At 46.4% G+C, this 17,348-nt stretch overlaps 1 protein-coding gene across 2 annotated transcripts in view; it reads right to left on the bottom strand.

The window, feature by feature from the left end:
- The window catches only part of PLD5 (phospholipase D family, member 5), a 163,787-nt gene that overhangs the window by 111,323 nt on the left and 35,116 nt on the right, over positions 1 to 17,348 (bottom strand). Inside the window, exon 1 of one of the 2 annotated variants that reach the window (XM_004691050.2) lies at positions 7,284 to 7,378. The exons of the other annotated variant lie outside the window; for it this stretch is intronic. Within the exon in view, the coding sequence (XP_004691107.1) occupies positions 7,284 to 7,286 (3 nt within the window). The 5' untranslated portion in view covers positions 7,287 to 7,378. Of the gene's footprint in view, positions 1 to 7,283; positions 7,379 to 17,348 lie in introns of those variants that run through there. 2 annotated transcript variants of the gene reach the window in all.

Genomic DNA, 17,348 nt, shown 5'->3' with positions numbered 1-17,348 from the left:
TACCATCACATTGGAGACCACAGCCAAGGCCCACGCTTGACCATCCAGCATGGAGACGGGGTCCCTTGCTGGAACCCACAGGACCTTACCCTGGTACTTGGTCAGCCTTTGTAACTGTTTCTCTGCTAAAGCTGAAGTATCAGTGATCTCTCAGTGTGAAAGTCCTAGAAAAACTATGAAATCATTCCTAACAAGAATTATGTCTTACCAAGATATACAGATAATCATAACATATTTTAATCTTTGCGACTTCATACTTTATCTGTGCCATTTCTTAGCTCTGGGTCTTTCAGTAGCTCAGTCTTACACTTCAGGATGAAGCAAGAGTGTAGGACCTCGTCACCATCTCTTGCTGACATTCCGAGACCTTCTGATGAGACTACAGATTTCTTTCCCACGAAGGGCTCAAAGCATCACATAAACTTGGCCTCCAAATGATCGGAAAGAAGACCTGGTCAATGCTCATGATCAAGCGTTCCCAAGGCCAGTAGCAGCTCTGCTGCCTTCCTGGGTTGTGCAGGTTCCTTGTCGCCTACCTTCCCCCTTCGCAGCGCCTCAGAGGTAGCTTCCTCCCAAGGCTGCGCACCTGGGATGATGCAGGTGTCTCTTTCTGGAGCAGCACTTTCTGCCAGCCCTTATATTCTCTGCTCCCTTCTTATAATAAACCTGCCCTTTCGGATATTTATAAAAAATTCTAAGGCTTACTTTGAGGGCTTCATAGTTATTTTTAAAATATTGCTTACTTTTTTTTTGGTAAAAGGCAGACACTCATTTTTATGAAGAACATTTTTCAAATAAGGAAAAGAATGAAAAATAAAGTTAACAAGTATCCCTCAACGTTCACTTCAATTACTGTGGGAAGCACAAACCTCTACTTCTTTATTCCTGCACTGAGATCTGTTGAGATAATTTTACATAACAGGGATTTTTTTTTTTAACAGAAATGAAGTAAGGCATAGGAGACTTAAAAACAAATAAAAGTTACTTTAGATGTTATGAATCAAGAGCATGAGATGGTGCAAGCAGAGAACTTTTTGCACCAGTGATATTGCATTATTTGAACTAGGTGTTAGTTTTAAGGCTGTTCACATTTTTTTAAGATTTATTTTTATTTATTTATGCATGCAAGAACCAGGGTGTAGGCCAGAGGTGAGGGAGCTGGAGGTGAGAAGATTCATCAGAGACAGACTGGGGAGGAGAACAGGAGCATTGACTGGGACACGCTGCTGGGGGGAGCAGTGGGTGGAGACAGGAGAGGTCTGCTGTGCCACCTGGGTCACCTCCCTGGCCGGGGATCAAACTCATGCTGCAGTAGCTGGAGATAGCTTGATAGTGCTGAGTCTTATTCCTTATCTAGGGCCACAAGGAAGACCCTAGACTGTTCACTTTTCAAAAATGTAAGCTGCACATTTATGACCTGTGCACTCTTTCAGCTTGTGTATTGTACTTGAATAAAATTTTTACTGAAAAGTCCCTTCCTCCATTAATTAAATCTACACTCCTAGGAAAGGAAGCAGGTGGGTAAGAGGAATTGTATAATCTTTGTAACCAATTAAGTTTATTTTTATGCAGTCTTTAATTTTTAGTATCTTACAAAATCATTATTTGTTTATGTACTTCATACAAACTTAATAGGCAATTACAAGTCCTAGTCTGGGTACTTGGTATTATTTTTTTCAATAGGATTAAACATAGGTTATAAACAGATTCGTAAAGCATGCTTGCCTAGGGAAAACAAATTGGAGAAGTTGTCGCAACATTTTGGTATGTGGTCTGCCCTTACTATAATGAACCGCTCAAGTTGATGAGCCATATTTTCTATTAAACAATTAATCAGCCATAGTGTCAGCCAGAAATAATAAAATCTTATAGATACAGCATAATAGTTAAAAGTGAGATTTATTAACTCTATACTGGTATGATCCCTCTTTCGCTTTATCAGTTGTTATTCATTTCTTAAGGCCTTTTCTATAGATGTTTTATTATATTTTTCTTTCATTCTTGAAACCAAAATAAGCACAGTGACTAAATAAATGAGAAAAGTACTCCAACTACTTACAACACAAGCTATACATCCAAACACAACAAATTTCAGGATCCAACACCAAATGTCTCTAAACAGATTCATTTGACCTTCTAAGGTAAAACCAAAATAAGAGGGGTTAACTTAGGGTACTGACTTTTGGGGAGTCTCAGACTTTCAGCCTCAATAAGCAAATGTCCAGGGCCAACTTCTTAGGGTTTCAAGATGTCTAGACACACTTGATTGTTAAACCTAAAGATTAAGTTGAGAAATAAGAGATGAGGGAGAAAGATAAACACAACTAGATACCTGGAAATGCCAATGAATGGAGAGAGTTGGAGCAAGGAAATGAGAGACAGAGGAGAGTTGAAGTTCAGCTGGAAGTTCCCTCGGGAGAACTTAATGTTATTTCGACACCCCATTTACAGGAGGGTATAGGAAGTCACCACCTAGGCTAACGGCCACGCCATTTCTGTTGTAGCCCTCTGAGAATCTCTCCTGAGACATCATCCATCTTGACTCTACTTGTGCAGTAACTGGCTAGTTTCTGTATTTTAGGTTTTCAACATAATACACTGATTTTATAATCCACATTAGGCTTGATCAACGACAACTTCAGTAGCTTCTTATCTACCATGTCACATGTACCTTCTATTGTGTCTTCTCACCAATCGGGGATTTTGTAGTACTGATCATAAATCATCCACACCTAGGAGGCTGACCAACACGATAGAAATTTAAAATGAGCTCACATTTGCTTATTTTCAGCCTTGCTAGTTCTTCAAGTACAGTTCCTTCACAGAAGAGGACTGGAGAAATTTATAATTTTTAGTGCTCTTAACCTCATCCTCAAGGAAAACACCAAGCCCAAAACATAGCATCACCATATCCTTTTCCCTGACAATTGTTATTTGACCCATCCTAAATAATGAAATTACTTAGACCTTTGTTATATTTTCTGTTATTTTGTTTTTGTTAAAGATGTATTTATTTATGCACACAAGAACTGGGGTACAGGCCAGCGGTGCAGGGAGTGAGAGAATTCACCAGAGACAGAGTGGGGAGCAGAACAGGCAGATTAAGTATACTGAAATGCCCTGCTGAGGGGAGCAGCTGGCGAGACAGGAGAGGTCTGCCGCGCCATGTGGGTCACTCCCTGGCCAGGGATCAAACTCGTGTTTCAGTGGCTAAGGGTAGTTTCATCGTGCTACACTTTAACCCACTGGGCCCTCAGGGAGTGCCCTGTTTTCTGTTATTTTGAAGAGTTTAATATCAATTCCTACCCGACTTGTCTTTAAATGTCAACTTTGGAGTTCTAAAACCTGTAGACGTGGCCTTAGCTGCATCTAACTCCCTTTGATCTTAACACACATTCTCCTCAGAACATAATCAAAATGTTACTTTATATCTCCAGCCTCTATGTTTTTCCGACAATGCACCACAGAGTCACTCACTTCTAAATGTGTTACTGGACTTTGGGTAACAAGCAACAGGAGTCACCTATTACGTATTCCTACTCTGCAATTTTTCTTCTTTAGTGTATGTCTTTCTTTAGTCCTAAACAATACACAGAACCTTCTAGGTGTAAGGTGTAAGGCATGGTGCCAGGTAATGCAAGGATTGCAGCCAGGAGATTTCATTTTCTGTTGCTTCTTTCTTCAAAGACCCTTTGTACCAAGCTCTTTGCTTTGCTTTTGTCATGTTTTACCCACAATCAGTGGCATGTGAAGTTTTCCTTCACATCATCTCCTGCTTTGCTTTTCACTATCTTCCAACATCCCAATTTAAATCTTATCAAAAGCTTTCTAATGTGACTGCACTTATCTGTTGCCTACTCCAGCACTCTACTTTACAAACACATTATTAAATACACACAATGACCTAAATGGAGATATCATCCTTTCCATACTGAAGATAAGAACACTGTTAAAAAGTGAAAAAAAGGCCTGTCCCTGGGGGCGCAGCGGGTTAAAGCACAACACTAAGAAGCTAAAGCCGCTTCCGCATGAGTTCGATCCCCGCCTGCCCCGGAGGTGACCACAGGGCGCGGCAGACCTTTCCTGACTGCCCGCCGCTCCCCTCAGCAGTGGACTTTGTCAATCTGCCTGTTCTGCTCCCCACTTTGTCTCTGGGGAAGCCTCTCTCTGCCCCTACACCTCTGGCCTGTCCCCCAGTTCTGTATGAATAAATAAATCTTTCTAAAAAAAAAAAAAAAGTGGAAAAAAAATATTGCCCCAAATCATATGCACCGATAACTGATAGGGACTCTGGGTCTCAGTGTATTTAAACCCTTCCTCAAATAATTACACTAACCCCCTGTAAGAAAAAGGAAGTTGGCCAGAGTGGGGACATGTGTCTGAGTTATGGTATTGGTGTTCCAACGGCAGGAAACAAAAACAGGAATGAAGAATAGAACTATCTATTGGCTTTGATGAGAAAAGGGGATAGTTAAAGGTCATTTGAAGACTAGGGACGAAGTCACTGAAGGCCTGGCTGGCTTGTCATATGGCACCAAGGAAGTAGGGCTAACAAGAAGCGGGCTCAATGTGCTGGTGCTGACTCAGCAGACTCGTGGCCCAAGCCTGAGCCCCGCCTGTAGGAAGTCAGGGTCTGATACACTTTTTCAGTTTCTACAAGTTTCTAGGTGGGTTTGCCTTGGCTGCTGTAAATGGCCAGATACAATGTGGATGAATACCGAGGGGTGAGTCGTACAGTGCGCAGCAAGGGTGAGTCACAGGCCAGTCGTCAGGGGTCCTCTTAGGTCCATTCTGCCTCGTGGCGGTCCATGGTCTAACGTGAAGCAAGATTCACAGCGGGGACTATGGTCCTGCCAGGAGCCGAGCACAGTTGTTACTGAGGTCCCCGGGCTGCCTACCTCAGGTCACCAAGCTTCAGGATGCTGAGGTGGCTTAAGAAGTAAGAATGCTGTATGTGTTCCCATCATGGCACACCTGTTACGAGCTCTGAGTACTTAGGACAGTTCTGGACTTCTCTGCCCCTTAGCTCAGTACCAAGAGAAGAATCATGTCATCTACTTAAAAGAAAGCACGAGGATGATAAAGTGATTAAAACACCCAGTGCCCAGCACATCTGTTCTTAACACTTGTAAAATATTCTTTGGAAACACACATTTCCCATGCTTTCGAATAATTCAAAAGTTGTTTGAAATTATGTAAAATGGATTGCATTATTTATTTGAATTTCCCTTAAATTTGTAACAAAAGAAAAGAAAAACAAGCAATCAGGCCACAGTCCAAGACAGGCTGACTTCTCAGTATAACACCCAGCAAGCTCTGACACGCTTTTAAATCTAATGAGGTCAGGAGAGTGCTTTAAACTCAGTGGGCGTCTTTTCTCTTGGATACCTAAGACAATGGGTCACATGTGCATGGTGAGAAGCTTGTTGGTTTTCTTTTTCATCATGGATGAGACTCAATGAAAATCTAATCTATAGATTCACGCTATTTCCAGTCAGACTGCACCACGAAGCTGGCTGCGTAGGTTATTTTTCCTATAAAAGTCTTACCACTTGATGTTTGCAGTTAAGAAGAATTCATTTAGACCAAAGTATTATTTTAAGACATAATTGGGTAACTCCCCCTCCCCCCCCAAAATAGCAGTTCATCAAAATAACCTAAGAATGCCTGGATGAAAACAATTTGAGTCACTCTCAGATCTCCCAGCCCTTCCCCCAACACCAGAGGAAGTCGAGGCTCTTGGAGATCTCAGCACTTCCCAAGTTCTGCTACTGCATCTAAGTGATCTCAGCCCCTGACCACATCTGTCTTCTCCCTAAATATTGTATAAGTTTGTCATTAAGTTTCAAGTGTGATTAGAGTGTACTGGCAAGGGACTCTATTTATATTTCAGCCAATCCTTTTTAATCCTTAAAGGAATGTTCTCAGGCTAATAAAGGAAAGAATTATAATGGCTCATGAATTCAGGCAAAACATTTCAAAGCAATTAGGTGCACCATTTAATCCTCATACTGGATAGATTCACTTTTGCCCAGCCAGTGAGGAGAAATAAGGCTTCTCTAATGACACGTCCTTCCACAGGTTAGAAGAGTTTCCAGAATGAATGAGCTGGGACACGGGACGGGATATCAATACGTGACCCTCTGATTTGCAATTTCGTTGCTATGATCTTTCTGATTACGAGGGAGTGACCTGGCCGATGAGAGAAGGAAAGAGAAACAATCTCATATATCTGGTTTCCGGTTTTCCCTTTCCTGAGTTGTTGGAAAGGCATATTTACTTCTAAAAATTCTCACATTCCCTTCATCAGCACTTTCTTCATTCATCAGGATTATAAACAGAATAATGATGTCCCACACATCAGCTGTGCAGTCAAATAAATGTATTTCAGGCATGCTCCCTATACGGTAACAGACCTTATTTTCTCCTAAATGTTATATAATCCTGTCATCATCCATGTCCTTCATCTCTTGATCCCTTAAAGACAACGTTCAGGGCTTGGTTGTTCTACAGTTCTTTCTCCTACTCCCTCCCTTTCTCCTTGCACCATGGTAACTGAGCAGCAGCCCCTGGAGAAACCACAGAGAGAGCAAAAAGCATGAGCCAAGCACCTTGTCACTTGCGAGCAGATACCGCCTCACCCTAAGACCGTTGCCTCCATGAGGGCGCCTCACCCGCAGGCTTGTGTCGCCTGAGTGAATCAAACAAACTTCCTCCAAACAAAGTCACATCACACTTTCTTTAAAAATGGGTTTCTGCCGCTGCTCCCAGCATCTGATAGTTTGAGAAGAAAAAAAAAAAATCAACTAGAAGTTTGCTCTACAAATGTTTCATGTCTGAGACCTGCAATAACAGTTTTGTGAAACTCAGAGAACCGTGACAATTCACTCACTAGTCAGGAAAAAGCGCTGCTTCACCGTGAAGGAGCTGGAACCCCCACACGAGAAGCATCTGCACTCCAGTGCGTTCAGAGAGAGCACACTTCTCAGGCTGCGTTCACCAGGGCTTGCATTTGAGGAGGTCCCCACGGCACTGGCCTTCCCTGCAGAACCCAGCGAACAGTCCTCTTGGAATATGAGGCAGCACTGCCCTGACATGAACGGAATCGTTTTTCAAAAATCAGAGCGCTGGTGGAAGCAAGTTCTTGCCTTTCGCGTGAGAAAATGGATAGCTCCACAGAGCTTAAGAGACGGTTTAGTCTCAACAGCCATTTTCACCAGCAAACGCTAAACATTCTTTCCCAGGTAACACCTAGGTCTGCAGAAAAACTCCAGATGCCTTACCATTGTGATCCAGTCCTCCCTCCCTGCAGAGTCTGCGGCCAGAAGCTGTCCTTGCGCTGCTCCCACGGTTCCTGAGCCTTTGGCGGCAGAGAATGTTTCATGTGGTGCAAGCGTATCGCCACTGATTATATTTCAGTCCCTCATTGCTGGCCTCGATGCTCTGGAAATCAGCCAAACCCAGTGCACAGAGACAGGGCTGCAGCTTGCCACTTCAGAACTTCCCCTAGAATGAGTTATTTAAAACATGGGCCCCTCGTTTAGCATGTTAGCAAATACCTAAGGCTGCTACATTTAACTCTATTTCTCCTTCTCTCTTGTTTCAGATTGAGATGGGTTGTGTTGCCCCTGGAATAAAATTACAGCAAGAGATCAAGCTGACCCAGGGGGTGCTGGCATGGTGCTGACCAGGGGATGCTGGCATGGTGCTGACCCCCCGCACCTCAAACCTGCCCAGAAATGGGTGCTGTTCTGATCAGAGAGAAGACAAGACAAGAGAGAACAGAAAGGATGGGAATCACACAGCCCCCTGGGGTCACAACATTTGGATAACGAGTGGAGTCTTCGCAGCGCTCTGAGATCCAAACATATAAGTCTGTCTGGAGTAAATCATTTGGTGTAGTGCTGTACACTCAGATAGCCGGGGGAAGCTCTGGCAGCATAGTCTCATCTTGAATAAACCCAAAGTTCCTTCAGTCAGGAACCCTACCCGTTAAGACTTCAAATCTCCCTGGAGCTGCCCGACCACATTAAATGACCGGGTGCTTCGCTTTTCCTGTGCTCAGCCGCTTCTTCCGTCAGGGTCGGTTCCCGAGTCCTTTCTCGGGGACGTTTGCTGACAGCGATTCAGCTGTTCTCTGGACTGTGCCCCTCACCTTGTCCTCAGATGGGGTGAGCTGGTGACATTATTGTGGGGAGCCACCTCTGCTCTCCCATCAGCCTTTGTCTTCCTGAACAATGGAGCCGCCAGCCCCCCCAGACCCCCCATGACCCCTCCCATCAGAGCAATGGCCCCTGTTCTCCTGCTCATTCAAAGCACCGCATCGTCCCTTCCTCCTCCGGCCACAACTCAGACCAGAATCTCCTCTCCGCGACGCACCCGCCTCTGGCTCAGCCATTCAGCACTTAATCACAACCGTCTTCTGACACCTCTTAGGTTACATTATCTTGATTTTACCTCTGTTGTTGTTGTTGTTGTTGTTAGCTACATCTCACTTCTAACCTGTGGTAAAGATGCTCTTCCTGTATCAACTCACAGGACACTAAGCCTGCACACCGTGCCATTTAGGTCCTTCACGACGTGCCCAGTGCCCATAAAATTTGTTCTGCTTTAGGCCCAAATCAGTCTCCCCAACCGCTGTGCTCGCTCACACTGCCAGTCTCCCTATTGTTTAGAAAGGTCTGACTGGCGTAGTGCACTGATGGCCCTGACTGGGCCCTTCCAACCCCTGCCAGCTTGAGAAGTCCAGAGCTCCTGAGCATGAATTCCTGCTCTGTCCGCAGCTACACCATCCACTCGGGCCCTCCCAGAAGCACCAAATAGCAGAGTGACGGCTGCAGGCTCATTAAATGTCACCGCGGACATTCTTACGTCTGAGTCAGAGCCCCACACAAACTTGCGGGCTTCTTCTTCAATGAGAAGTGCCCAGATGGTGCCCCGGCATTATTTTTCCCTAAGAAAAATGGACTTCTTCTCAAATAGATCAGCTCTTGGCAGGAAACACAAAGGATATGAAGGATTTCTGAGTAACTGCTTGCCCAGGGACGGTATCCCAACTGGGACACTTGTGCTAGCCACAAGTGTTAGACTTGTCATCTTGATTTTGTCAGGACATGCTGAGTCACCCCCAGCTCCTTGACATCCGGTCAGGATACCCCTGGCGAGAAATGCAAAACTTTCTGAAGAAGGAGAAAAAGAAGAATTTCCTATAGGCTGGAATTTGTATCTTTTCACTTAAAATGTGGCTAGAAAAGGCCAGGTGCCATCATCCCACATCTCTCCAACGGGCTAGAATGTCCAGATACAGCTACGAAGAGTCTCAGGCCCAGGGGTAAAAGGCCCACTCGACATCTCCCACTCTTTTCGCCTGGAAGAGTGTAAGAAGGAGGAATTCTTTCAAGATGTGTCCAAATGGCGCCTGTTTCATGTAGTATTTTTTTTTAAGATTTATTTATTTATTCGTACAGAACGGGGGTACAGGCCAGAGATGCGGAGGGTGAGAGGCTTCACCAGAGACAGAGCGGGGAGCAGAACAGGCAGATCGACGAAGTACACTGCTGAGGGGAGCAGCAGGCAGGTCAGGAGAGGTCTGCCGCGCCCTGTGGTCTCCTCCGGGGCAGGCGGGAATCGAACTCATGCTGAAGTGGCTTTAGCTTCTCAGTGCTGTGCTGTAACCCGCTGCGCCACCAGGGAGGGCTCATTTAGTATTTTAAATAAATAAAGTGCATTATCTTTTTAGTTAAATCTTTATTGTACCTTTAAAAAGGATATAAAAATGGGGGCCCTCCCTGGTGGTGCCACGGGTTAGGACGCAGCACTGCAAGCTGGCCGCAGCCGTTTCAGTGCGAGTTCGATCTCCAGCCCCAGAGCTGACCCACATGGTGCCGCAGCCCTCTCCTGTCTCCCCACTGCTCCCCTCAGCAGTGGGCTTCCTCAACTTGCTCCCCACTCTGTCTCTGATGAATCCTCTCCCTGCCCCTTGCACCTCTGGCTTGTACCCCAGTTCTGTTAGCATAAATAAATAAATAGATCTTTGAGGAAAAAAAAAAAGGATTTGTTTAAAAAAAATTAAAGGATATAATAATGTATTGAGAAGATCAACAAGGCTTTGCCTCCCTCCCAACAATATTCATCTACTGAATGCTTTTCCTGAATGAATAAAGAATTTATCAGTGTTCCAAAGAGCAGCCAGAATGTTGGACACTCCCTGTGGCCCCCAGAACATCGGTTTTCTGCAAACACAAGCCAGGGCTGCCCTGTGGGTGAGGAGACAGTGGCTGTGCAAAATGGTAGACTCCAAATATTAAGTGGCAGCGGAATGATTCTGTGGCCAATGGAGTATTGCACAGCAATGAAAAAGATAAACTTAGGCCATCGGTGGCAACATGGATGGAGCTGGAAGGGATCATGCTGAGTGAAATAAGAAGGAAAGAGAAAGAAAAATACAGATGGTTTCACTCTTAGAAGGAGTGTAAGGGATCGGGGAGAAAAAGGCGATTGTAATAAAGTAAAATGAAACAATTCCAAACCAGAGACAACCTACGGGGGTGGAGAGAGGAACAGGATCAAAATTATGGGACTATGGTGATGGCACATGGGTGAAGCAGAGGTGGGAAGTCCGCGGGGATTACAACTGAGATGAAAAATGTACAAAATGAAGGAAGATGTAAATGTATATATATGTATATATACCTTAAAAAAAATTAAAGAATTATTCTGTAGCCAAGCCAATCCACAAAAGAACAGAGGAAAGTGTTTGGAACCTCTTATATTTTTTCCTATTCATCTCCTCTCCAGTTCAACCACAAGTCTTGCCTGTTTAGAGGGCCTCAGTATTTTGCTGCGTCACTGGCTGAAGGTTGGTTTCACCCACCCACGTCTCCCCTGTCTCACAGCTGCAGCCAGTTCGGCCGGAAGGGCTGAGAGAGCTCACCCTGGAACAGGGCCTGCAGAAAGTCTTTATGTGAATAACCCACAATTAATTTATCTTTTAATGGAAAGGGAATTGTCTGTGGTGAGGGTAAAATTTTTACAAACTATTCTGCTAATGATATTCTGACACACATGTTTGGAATGACCAGGTCATGGTTTTTGCAAATGTTCATCATTAAAAGATACTTTCCGTTTTCTTGAATAAATAAACGAGTCATAAAGATTAAGGGGTACCTTTCAGTTTCTACCGATGTCTCAATGGTTTATTTTGCAACGGATGTAAGTCAATATTGGCAGAATTAGATAAGTACCTTTATCTAATTCTACTCTACAACCCTATTACTTCTTAAAACCAGATTGCCAAGTGTTATGAAACACAGTTGCACTGGGAAAAACATTTCAACGATAAAATACGTCCATTCATTTCAATTATGATGTTATTTATGAGATCTAAATCAAGATAGTTTCTGAACAGGAAAGTGGGTGCAGGAGTGAGAATTTCGCAGAGAAGACTTAATTGAGACTGCCCCCAGGGAGAGTCGCAACAACCTTACACAACTCCTTTGCAGGGTCTGACTACCTAGCAGAAAGCATGGAGCCTGCTTCCCGGACAATCCTAAACCAGAGGCAGCTGACCAGCGTCCTGCAGTCCTTGCAAACCATCTCGGTTCATCCTGTCCATTATTTTACTTCTTTTTACACTTGTCACTCACTATGTGCCTGTTCTTCCTCGTCACCACCGGAGGGCGCTGCAGCACAGTGTGCGTCGCGTTCTCAGGCCGCTGAGGTAACTCACTGACACAGAGGCCTCCAGCAAGGAAAACAAAAACGTGACCAGTCACTTGTTCGAAATCAGTTTTGGCGGCTGTTCTGGCATTGCTCAGACCTCTCCTGTACACATACGTGTACATATAGTACAATCATCACGGGTTTTTCTTTTATCCACCTTAACACCAGACCTTATAAATGCCTGGGAAGTTGCTATTTCCATAGGCAAACAGACATCTTATGCATTACGATGCTGATTTTTTGACTAACAACTTTAATCATCTAGATTGATTTGTACATGGATGAAAAGCAATCTGTAATGTATCTTCCACACCCCAATTCCTTTAGCATAAGTGATTACCCCAAGTAAGAAAAGCCTTCTGAGGCCTATTGCCAGAGATGATTTAGTGACGGTGAACAAGCAGCTTAATGAAACACTCTCCTTATTAACCTTTGACTCAAGTCCCATCTGTACCCATTCCTTGTCTTCGCTCTCGAGCACTCTTTAAAAAAGCAACAGTCGGCTCTGCCTGGTGGCGCAATGGGTCAGGACGCAGCACTGCAAGCTGGCCGTAGACACTTCAGCGTGAGTTCGATCCCCACCTGCCCCGGAGGGGACCCACAGGGCACGGCAGACCTCTCCTGACCGCCAACTGCTCCCCTCGGCAGTGTGCTTCATCCATCTACCTGTTCTGCTCCCCACTCTGTCTCTGGTGAATCCTCTCACTGACCCTGCACCTCTGGCCTGCACCCCAGTTCTGTATGCACAAATAAATAAATAAATAAATCCTTAAATCTTTAAAATAAATAAATAAATAAAAGTAACAGTCATGCTCGGTGCTAGTTTGCTTCTGGAGAATTCATCATAAGGCCATGTAGAGAGATAATACCCCCCACTCACGGGTTGTGAGCAGGTTCTAACACGGGGCCCCCAGAGGCATGAATCGGACCATAGCACTTGTCCCACGGGGGTGGCCTACATCTGCACAGTAACCCGCTTTGCACAGCGATTCCACAAAGTCTTAAAGTCAAATGCAACTATAGTCCAGAAGAGAAAGCAGGCTTTGCTGAAGGGACAAGAGCGGTTGCCCAAAGATGGCCCTTGAGTTCCTGTTCTAGAAAGTTCCACTCTGTCCAGGTCCCAGTCAAGCCACAAGGGTACCTAGAAAGGGTACAGCAGAGCCAGTTGCCCCCAGGGGTCTCCACGGCACCACTCCAGGACAGAAGCCCTCGAGGCCTGCAGATTCTACACTGGACGAGTCTTCCACTAGGAATGCTCCGTATGCAGGTGAGAGGCAGAAGCACCGTCCACCTAACAGTGCAGCAGCTTGAGTTTATGGATATTAGGGTATAAAATAGGGGTCCCACCAACTGGACTGGGTTTTCTTGTCTCTTTCATCTACTTTGTAATCGAAGGTGCACACTGGCTTGTTTCCATCTGATAGCCTGAGCTGCATTTCCATGGGGATAAGGGTTGTGTGGAGAGCAGGAGGTGAGGCCTGGTGCAAACCGAGCGCAGGAGTCTATTTAAATGTAAATTTTTATTTAATCATAATGAAAGAAAATTTAAATTTCACTTCTTCAGACACGTGAGCTACTTTGCAGTGCTCAATATTCACATGTGGCTGGTGGACGGCACTCATGCCGAAAATGTCCATCACTGCAGAATATTTGCGGAATATTTACCAGACAGCACAGAGGACCTGAGATAAAGTAAATGCAAAACAGGGCAGGCTAGAACAGCTGCTCACGGAGGACACAAATGAGCATTGAGTTTGAATATTTGGAGTTACAATGTGAAGAGAGCACAGCTGTTATTAGACATTACAAATGGCATCATTTGCTTGGTAAAGGCCCCCGCACTCAAAGGGCCACCTGTGGAATGAATCTTTTCTTTGGCTTATGTCATGTGGCAAACATGGTGGAATTAGTTTACAACTATTAAAATAGAAGATCACATTGAAATCTCACTGAGTTCTCCCGAATGTCAGCTCTCATCACCCTGGACCTGCATTCCCACACTGCATGCGGCCTGGCCTCAAGGTCTTGTCCTCGCCTCTGTCCTTCGAAAAGGAGTGTGAGTCCACCAGGCACTTCCGGTCAACTCCTGCTGCATAACTGTTCAGATGGGAACAAAACACCATATCTCTAGGGTTACAGAAAAAAGTCGGAGCTCTATCGAAACAGCATGAGATACCCAAAACACGCTTGCTTGTTTTCTCTGTTACCTTTCAATACGTCCCATTCACGCATTTCAAGGGCACTTCTGGATCAGTAGGAACAGAGTAAGCAAATTCCAAAATACGACAGTTGAAGTAAACGTTGTAATTTCCAGTCATTCCAGATTCAAACCCGGTGGGTGTAGACCCGATGGGTAAAAAGAGACCAAGAGGAGAGAGAGAGATGAAGATGTGATTCTTCCCAGTCTACTGGCCTCTGATCTCTCTTTCTCTCTCTGTCTCTCTCTCTCTCTCTCACACACACACACACCACACACCTGCGTGTCCCTAAGTGTGGTAGGCCTGGAAAGAGACCTGTTATTCATAAAGGAAAATGAGCCTAAATCTATATCATATTTTAAGTAGTATTTGGCTATCTAACAATATTTGATATGTAAAACATCTCAATCATGTACAACTTCTCCACTCCAAAAGTCTTACGCCCATGTGAGGTTCAAGCCCCACTAAGCAGGGCTTTTTTAATTCCTGTTCAACACAGGCATGCAGCAAATAGTCAGATCTCATTAACTATTTCTTCAATGGAATAACATAACCCACAGAGGGAACAGGCCAGTTCTTTAAAACTTCCAAGTCTCTGCCATATCCCCTTGATCTCAACTGGACATAATAATGTTTATTCAACAAATAGTTATTGAAAGCTTTTTATGTGCTGGGCCCTGCTGGAGTTTTATTTTAGAAATCAGCTGTTGAATCTCTAAGTCCTAAGTTGTATATTTAGGAAGGGAACTGCCCTCCTAAGAATTTTAATTTGAAGTCTACATTCTATTTTCTTAAAAGCTGTACGAACACACTACAGTCGTTGGGGATTAGTATCTCTCACTACCTTCGCCAACCTGCTGCAGGAAGACTGGGCTATCCCAGGGGATCACCGCTTTCCCTGGGCTCTCTCAAGGGAAAGCTTTTTCTTTCAGCCCTTGGAACACAAGATGACTAAGAAGGGGTTAGCTGCCCTCTGTCTGCTGCTCACTGAGACCATTCCTCCTCCCCAAAGAACCCCAACTCTGAACTTCACCAGACTAGATCACCCAATATTATGTACCCTAAATTGTTACCGTTCTCTCCTGTCTTAGTTATTTGTCTTAATCCTGACAACGTGAGTGTTTGTGTGTGAGAGAGAGAGAGACAGAGAGAGAGATTTCCAGCCGAGAGATTTCCAATGCTATAGTTATCATTTGCTTGAACCGTTCTTTTCCATGATCTTCTCCAACGTACCCCAACCACTCCCTCCCATCATGACCACGAGCTGCAACCGCTCCATAATTCAGACTAATGATTCCCACCTCCTTCCCATAAGTCTCCATTCCCCCCCCCCCCCGGTGCCTTGACTACAATGAGTTTTTGTCCCTGCAACCACGGAGACCCCCCCTAGGCCACACACCACGTCACAATCCATCAGGCTCTGGCATCTTCTTGCCCCTCTAACTTAAAATCAGAACAGCAAGAGCAGATACTGGCACATAGCGCTGTTCTCTGGTGCTTCTCCTGGTGCGGCACCAGCTCGTCCTCCAGCCCTCCATGCGCACGGCCCAGTACATGTGGAGCAAAACAAACTCCAAATTCCCACCTGTGTCACACGTGGGTCCCTAACGTTCCCAAGCAATCACTCCCACTCCTGGCCTGTTCATCTATTCACTTCCCCAAGAGGCATTTCACATTTTCTTGTCTCTCCCCAAAGTTACGCCATCGTATTCCTCATTCTCCCCTCTCGCCTAAGACCTTCGTTGGCACATCACCTCCACAAGCCCACTTCGCACGTTCCCCTTCTTTCTGACCGCAGTGTGCAGGGTCAGCCTTCCTGCCCCCTCTTCGGAAGAACCTGGAGTTCCTTCTAGCTGGCCACAGCATGTCTACATGCCTGTGTGCTGGAGTCTATCAGTCATCTTCTCGGCTCTTTGTTTGATGTTTCTCTTTTCAGCTCAGAGAGTGGGCTCCTTTCCACATTTCTTGGAGGGACTCTAGTATTTGCAGACTCCTCAGCGTCAGTTTCTCTGAGAAGGACTTTACTTCAGTGGCTCTTTGTTGTGTTTTTCATTTCCCCATTGAGGGTCCAGAGCTTCCGCTTTCTCAGGAGATGTCTCGATGTTGGGACCTAAACTACAGCGGGTCTTCCGTGAGTAGGTGTCCTGGAAATGTCTGTTGTGGGTGGGAGTGAAACAGTGCTCAGACTGAGTGACGAGAGCATGAAGGGCTGAAGGAAAGTGCCGAGTCTCCGGGTTCTCGCCGGTGTGCACCCTTGCAAGGCCTCTCAAGCTGAGGGACAATAGGGTTTATGGGCCAAACAGGTGGTGGGGAAAAGGATACAAAGGAAAGGATGCAAAGGCTGCCTCATCCCAGTGTCTACAAGTCCCAAACAAAAGGCCACTCATCCAAGATGGCGCTGTCCTGAGAGCCAGGCCCGAGTCTCAGGGTACCCAGCAAGCAGCGGGCCGGGCTCTGACTCACAGTGGCAGCTGGAGGTGTGCACAGCCTGGGTCACAGAGAGGACACCAGAGCTGCCCACAGAACAGCCTGCAGGTCGGTGTGGACAGCAGCAGACATGGCACAGGTCAGTAGCAGAGGCACCAGCACCAGGAGGTGGGGTCAGATGATCAGGGTCTGGGTCCCCGGTCAGCAGGGCTGGGGAGCACTGGTCAGTAGCGCCAGTCACCGCCGGTCACCAGGAGACAGTGTCGGAGGCAGCAGTGTCAACAGCAGCTTGCGAGTTGCCAGCCCGCACCACGGGTCCCTGGTGCCCCTTCCCGGCAAGGCCAGGGGCAGGACCCGAGCCGGGGCCGGGCCCCTCCGGCCTCTGGGTGAGCCGTGGCCTGCAGGATGCTTCTTTCTTCTTTCTCCAGAGGTCAGGAACAGGCCGAGCCTGCAGCCTCCTCCAGGGACCCCACCCTACAGGCCGTCGGCGCCGTTTTCAATCCTAAACGACCAGTGGTCGCAAGTAGCCACTTCTTCAGCCCATTCTTGATGTCTGATGTGAATAACTAACTAATAAGGTGACTGGTTAGGCCTGATTCGCTCCGCTCACGCCCGATGAGCCCGTTCTGTAGTCCAGGCACCAAATACAAGGGGTGAAACTGGGGCCGGCACAGCCCGCCTGCCGCGCTCTCAGGGCGCCTCAGTGGGGCCAGGGCACCCTGCGGGCCAGGAGCACCGTCCAGAAGGGGGGAGCCCGCCGCAGCCCTGCAGGGTGGCCCGGCGCCACACGCCTCTTTTCTGCCCGCAGCTCCAGGGAGCCACAGTGTTGGAGGGGCCGGAGGGACCCCATGCTCCTCTCTGCTACTCTGACCAGGGTCAGTGGGGTCTGCTTGCGTCTGGTCCAGCTGGCTCTGGCACAGGGCAGCCCGTGTCACGGGCGGGGAACCACAGCTGCCGGCCCGCTCCCCCGGCGCCCGGAGCCTGAGCCCCGTGGGTCACCGG

This window comes from Condylura cristata, unplaced genomic scaffold (genome assembly GCF_000260355.1).
Source record: "Condylura cristata isolate star-nosed mole 26May11 unplaced genomic scaffold, ConCri1.0 scaffold00029, whole genome shotgun sequence".
Lineage (NCBI taxonomy): Eukaryota > Metazoa > Chordata > Mammalia > Eulipotyphla > Talpidae > Condylura > Condylura cristata.
The sequence above is the reverse complement of the archived record's forward strand: the minus strand, read 5'-3'. Positions and strand labels throughout refer to the sequence as shown.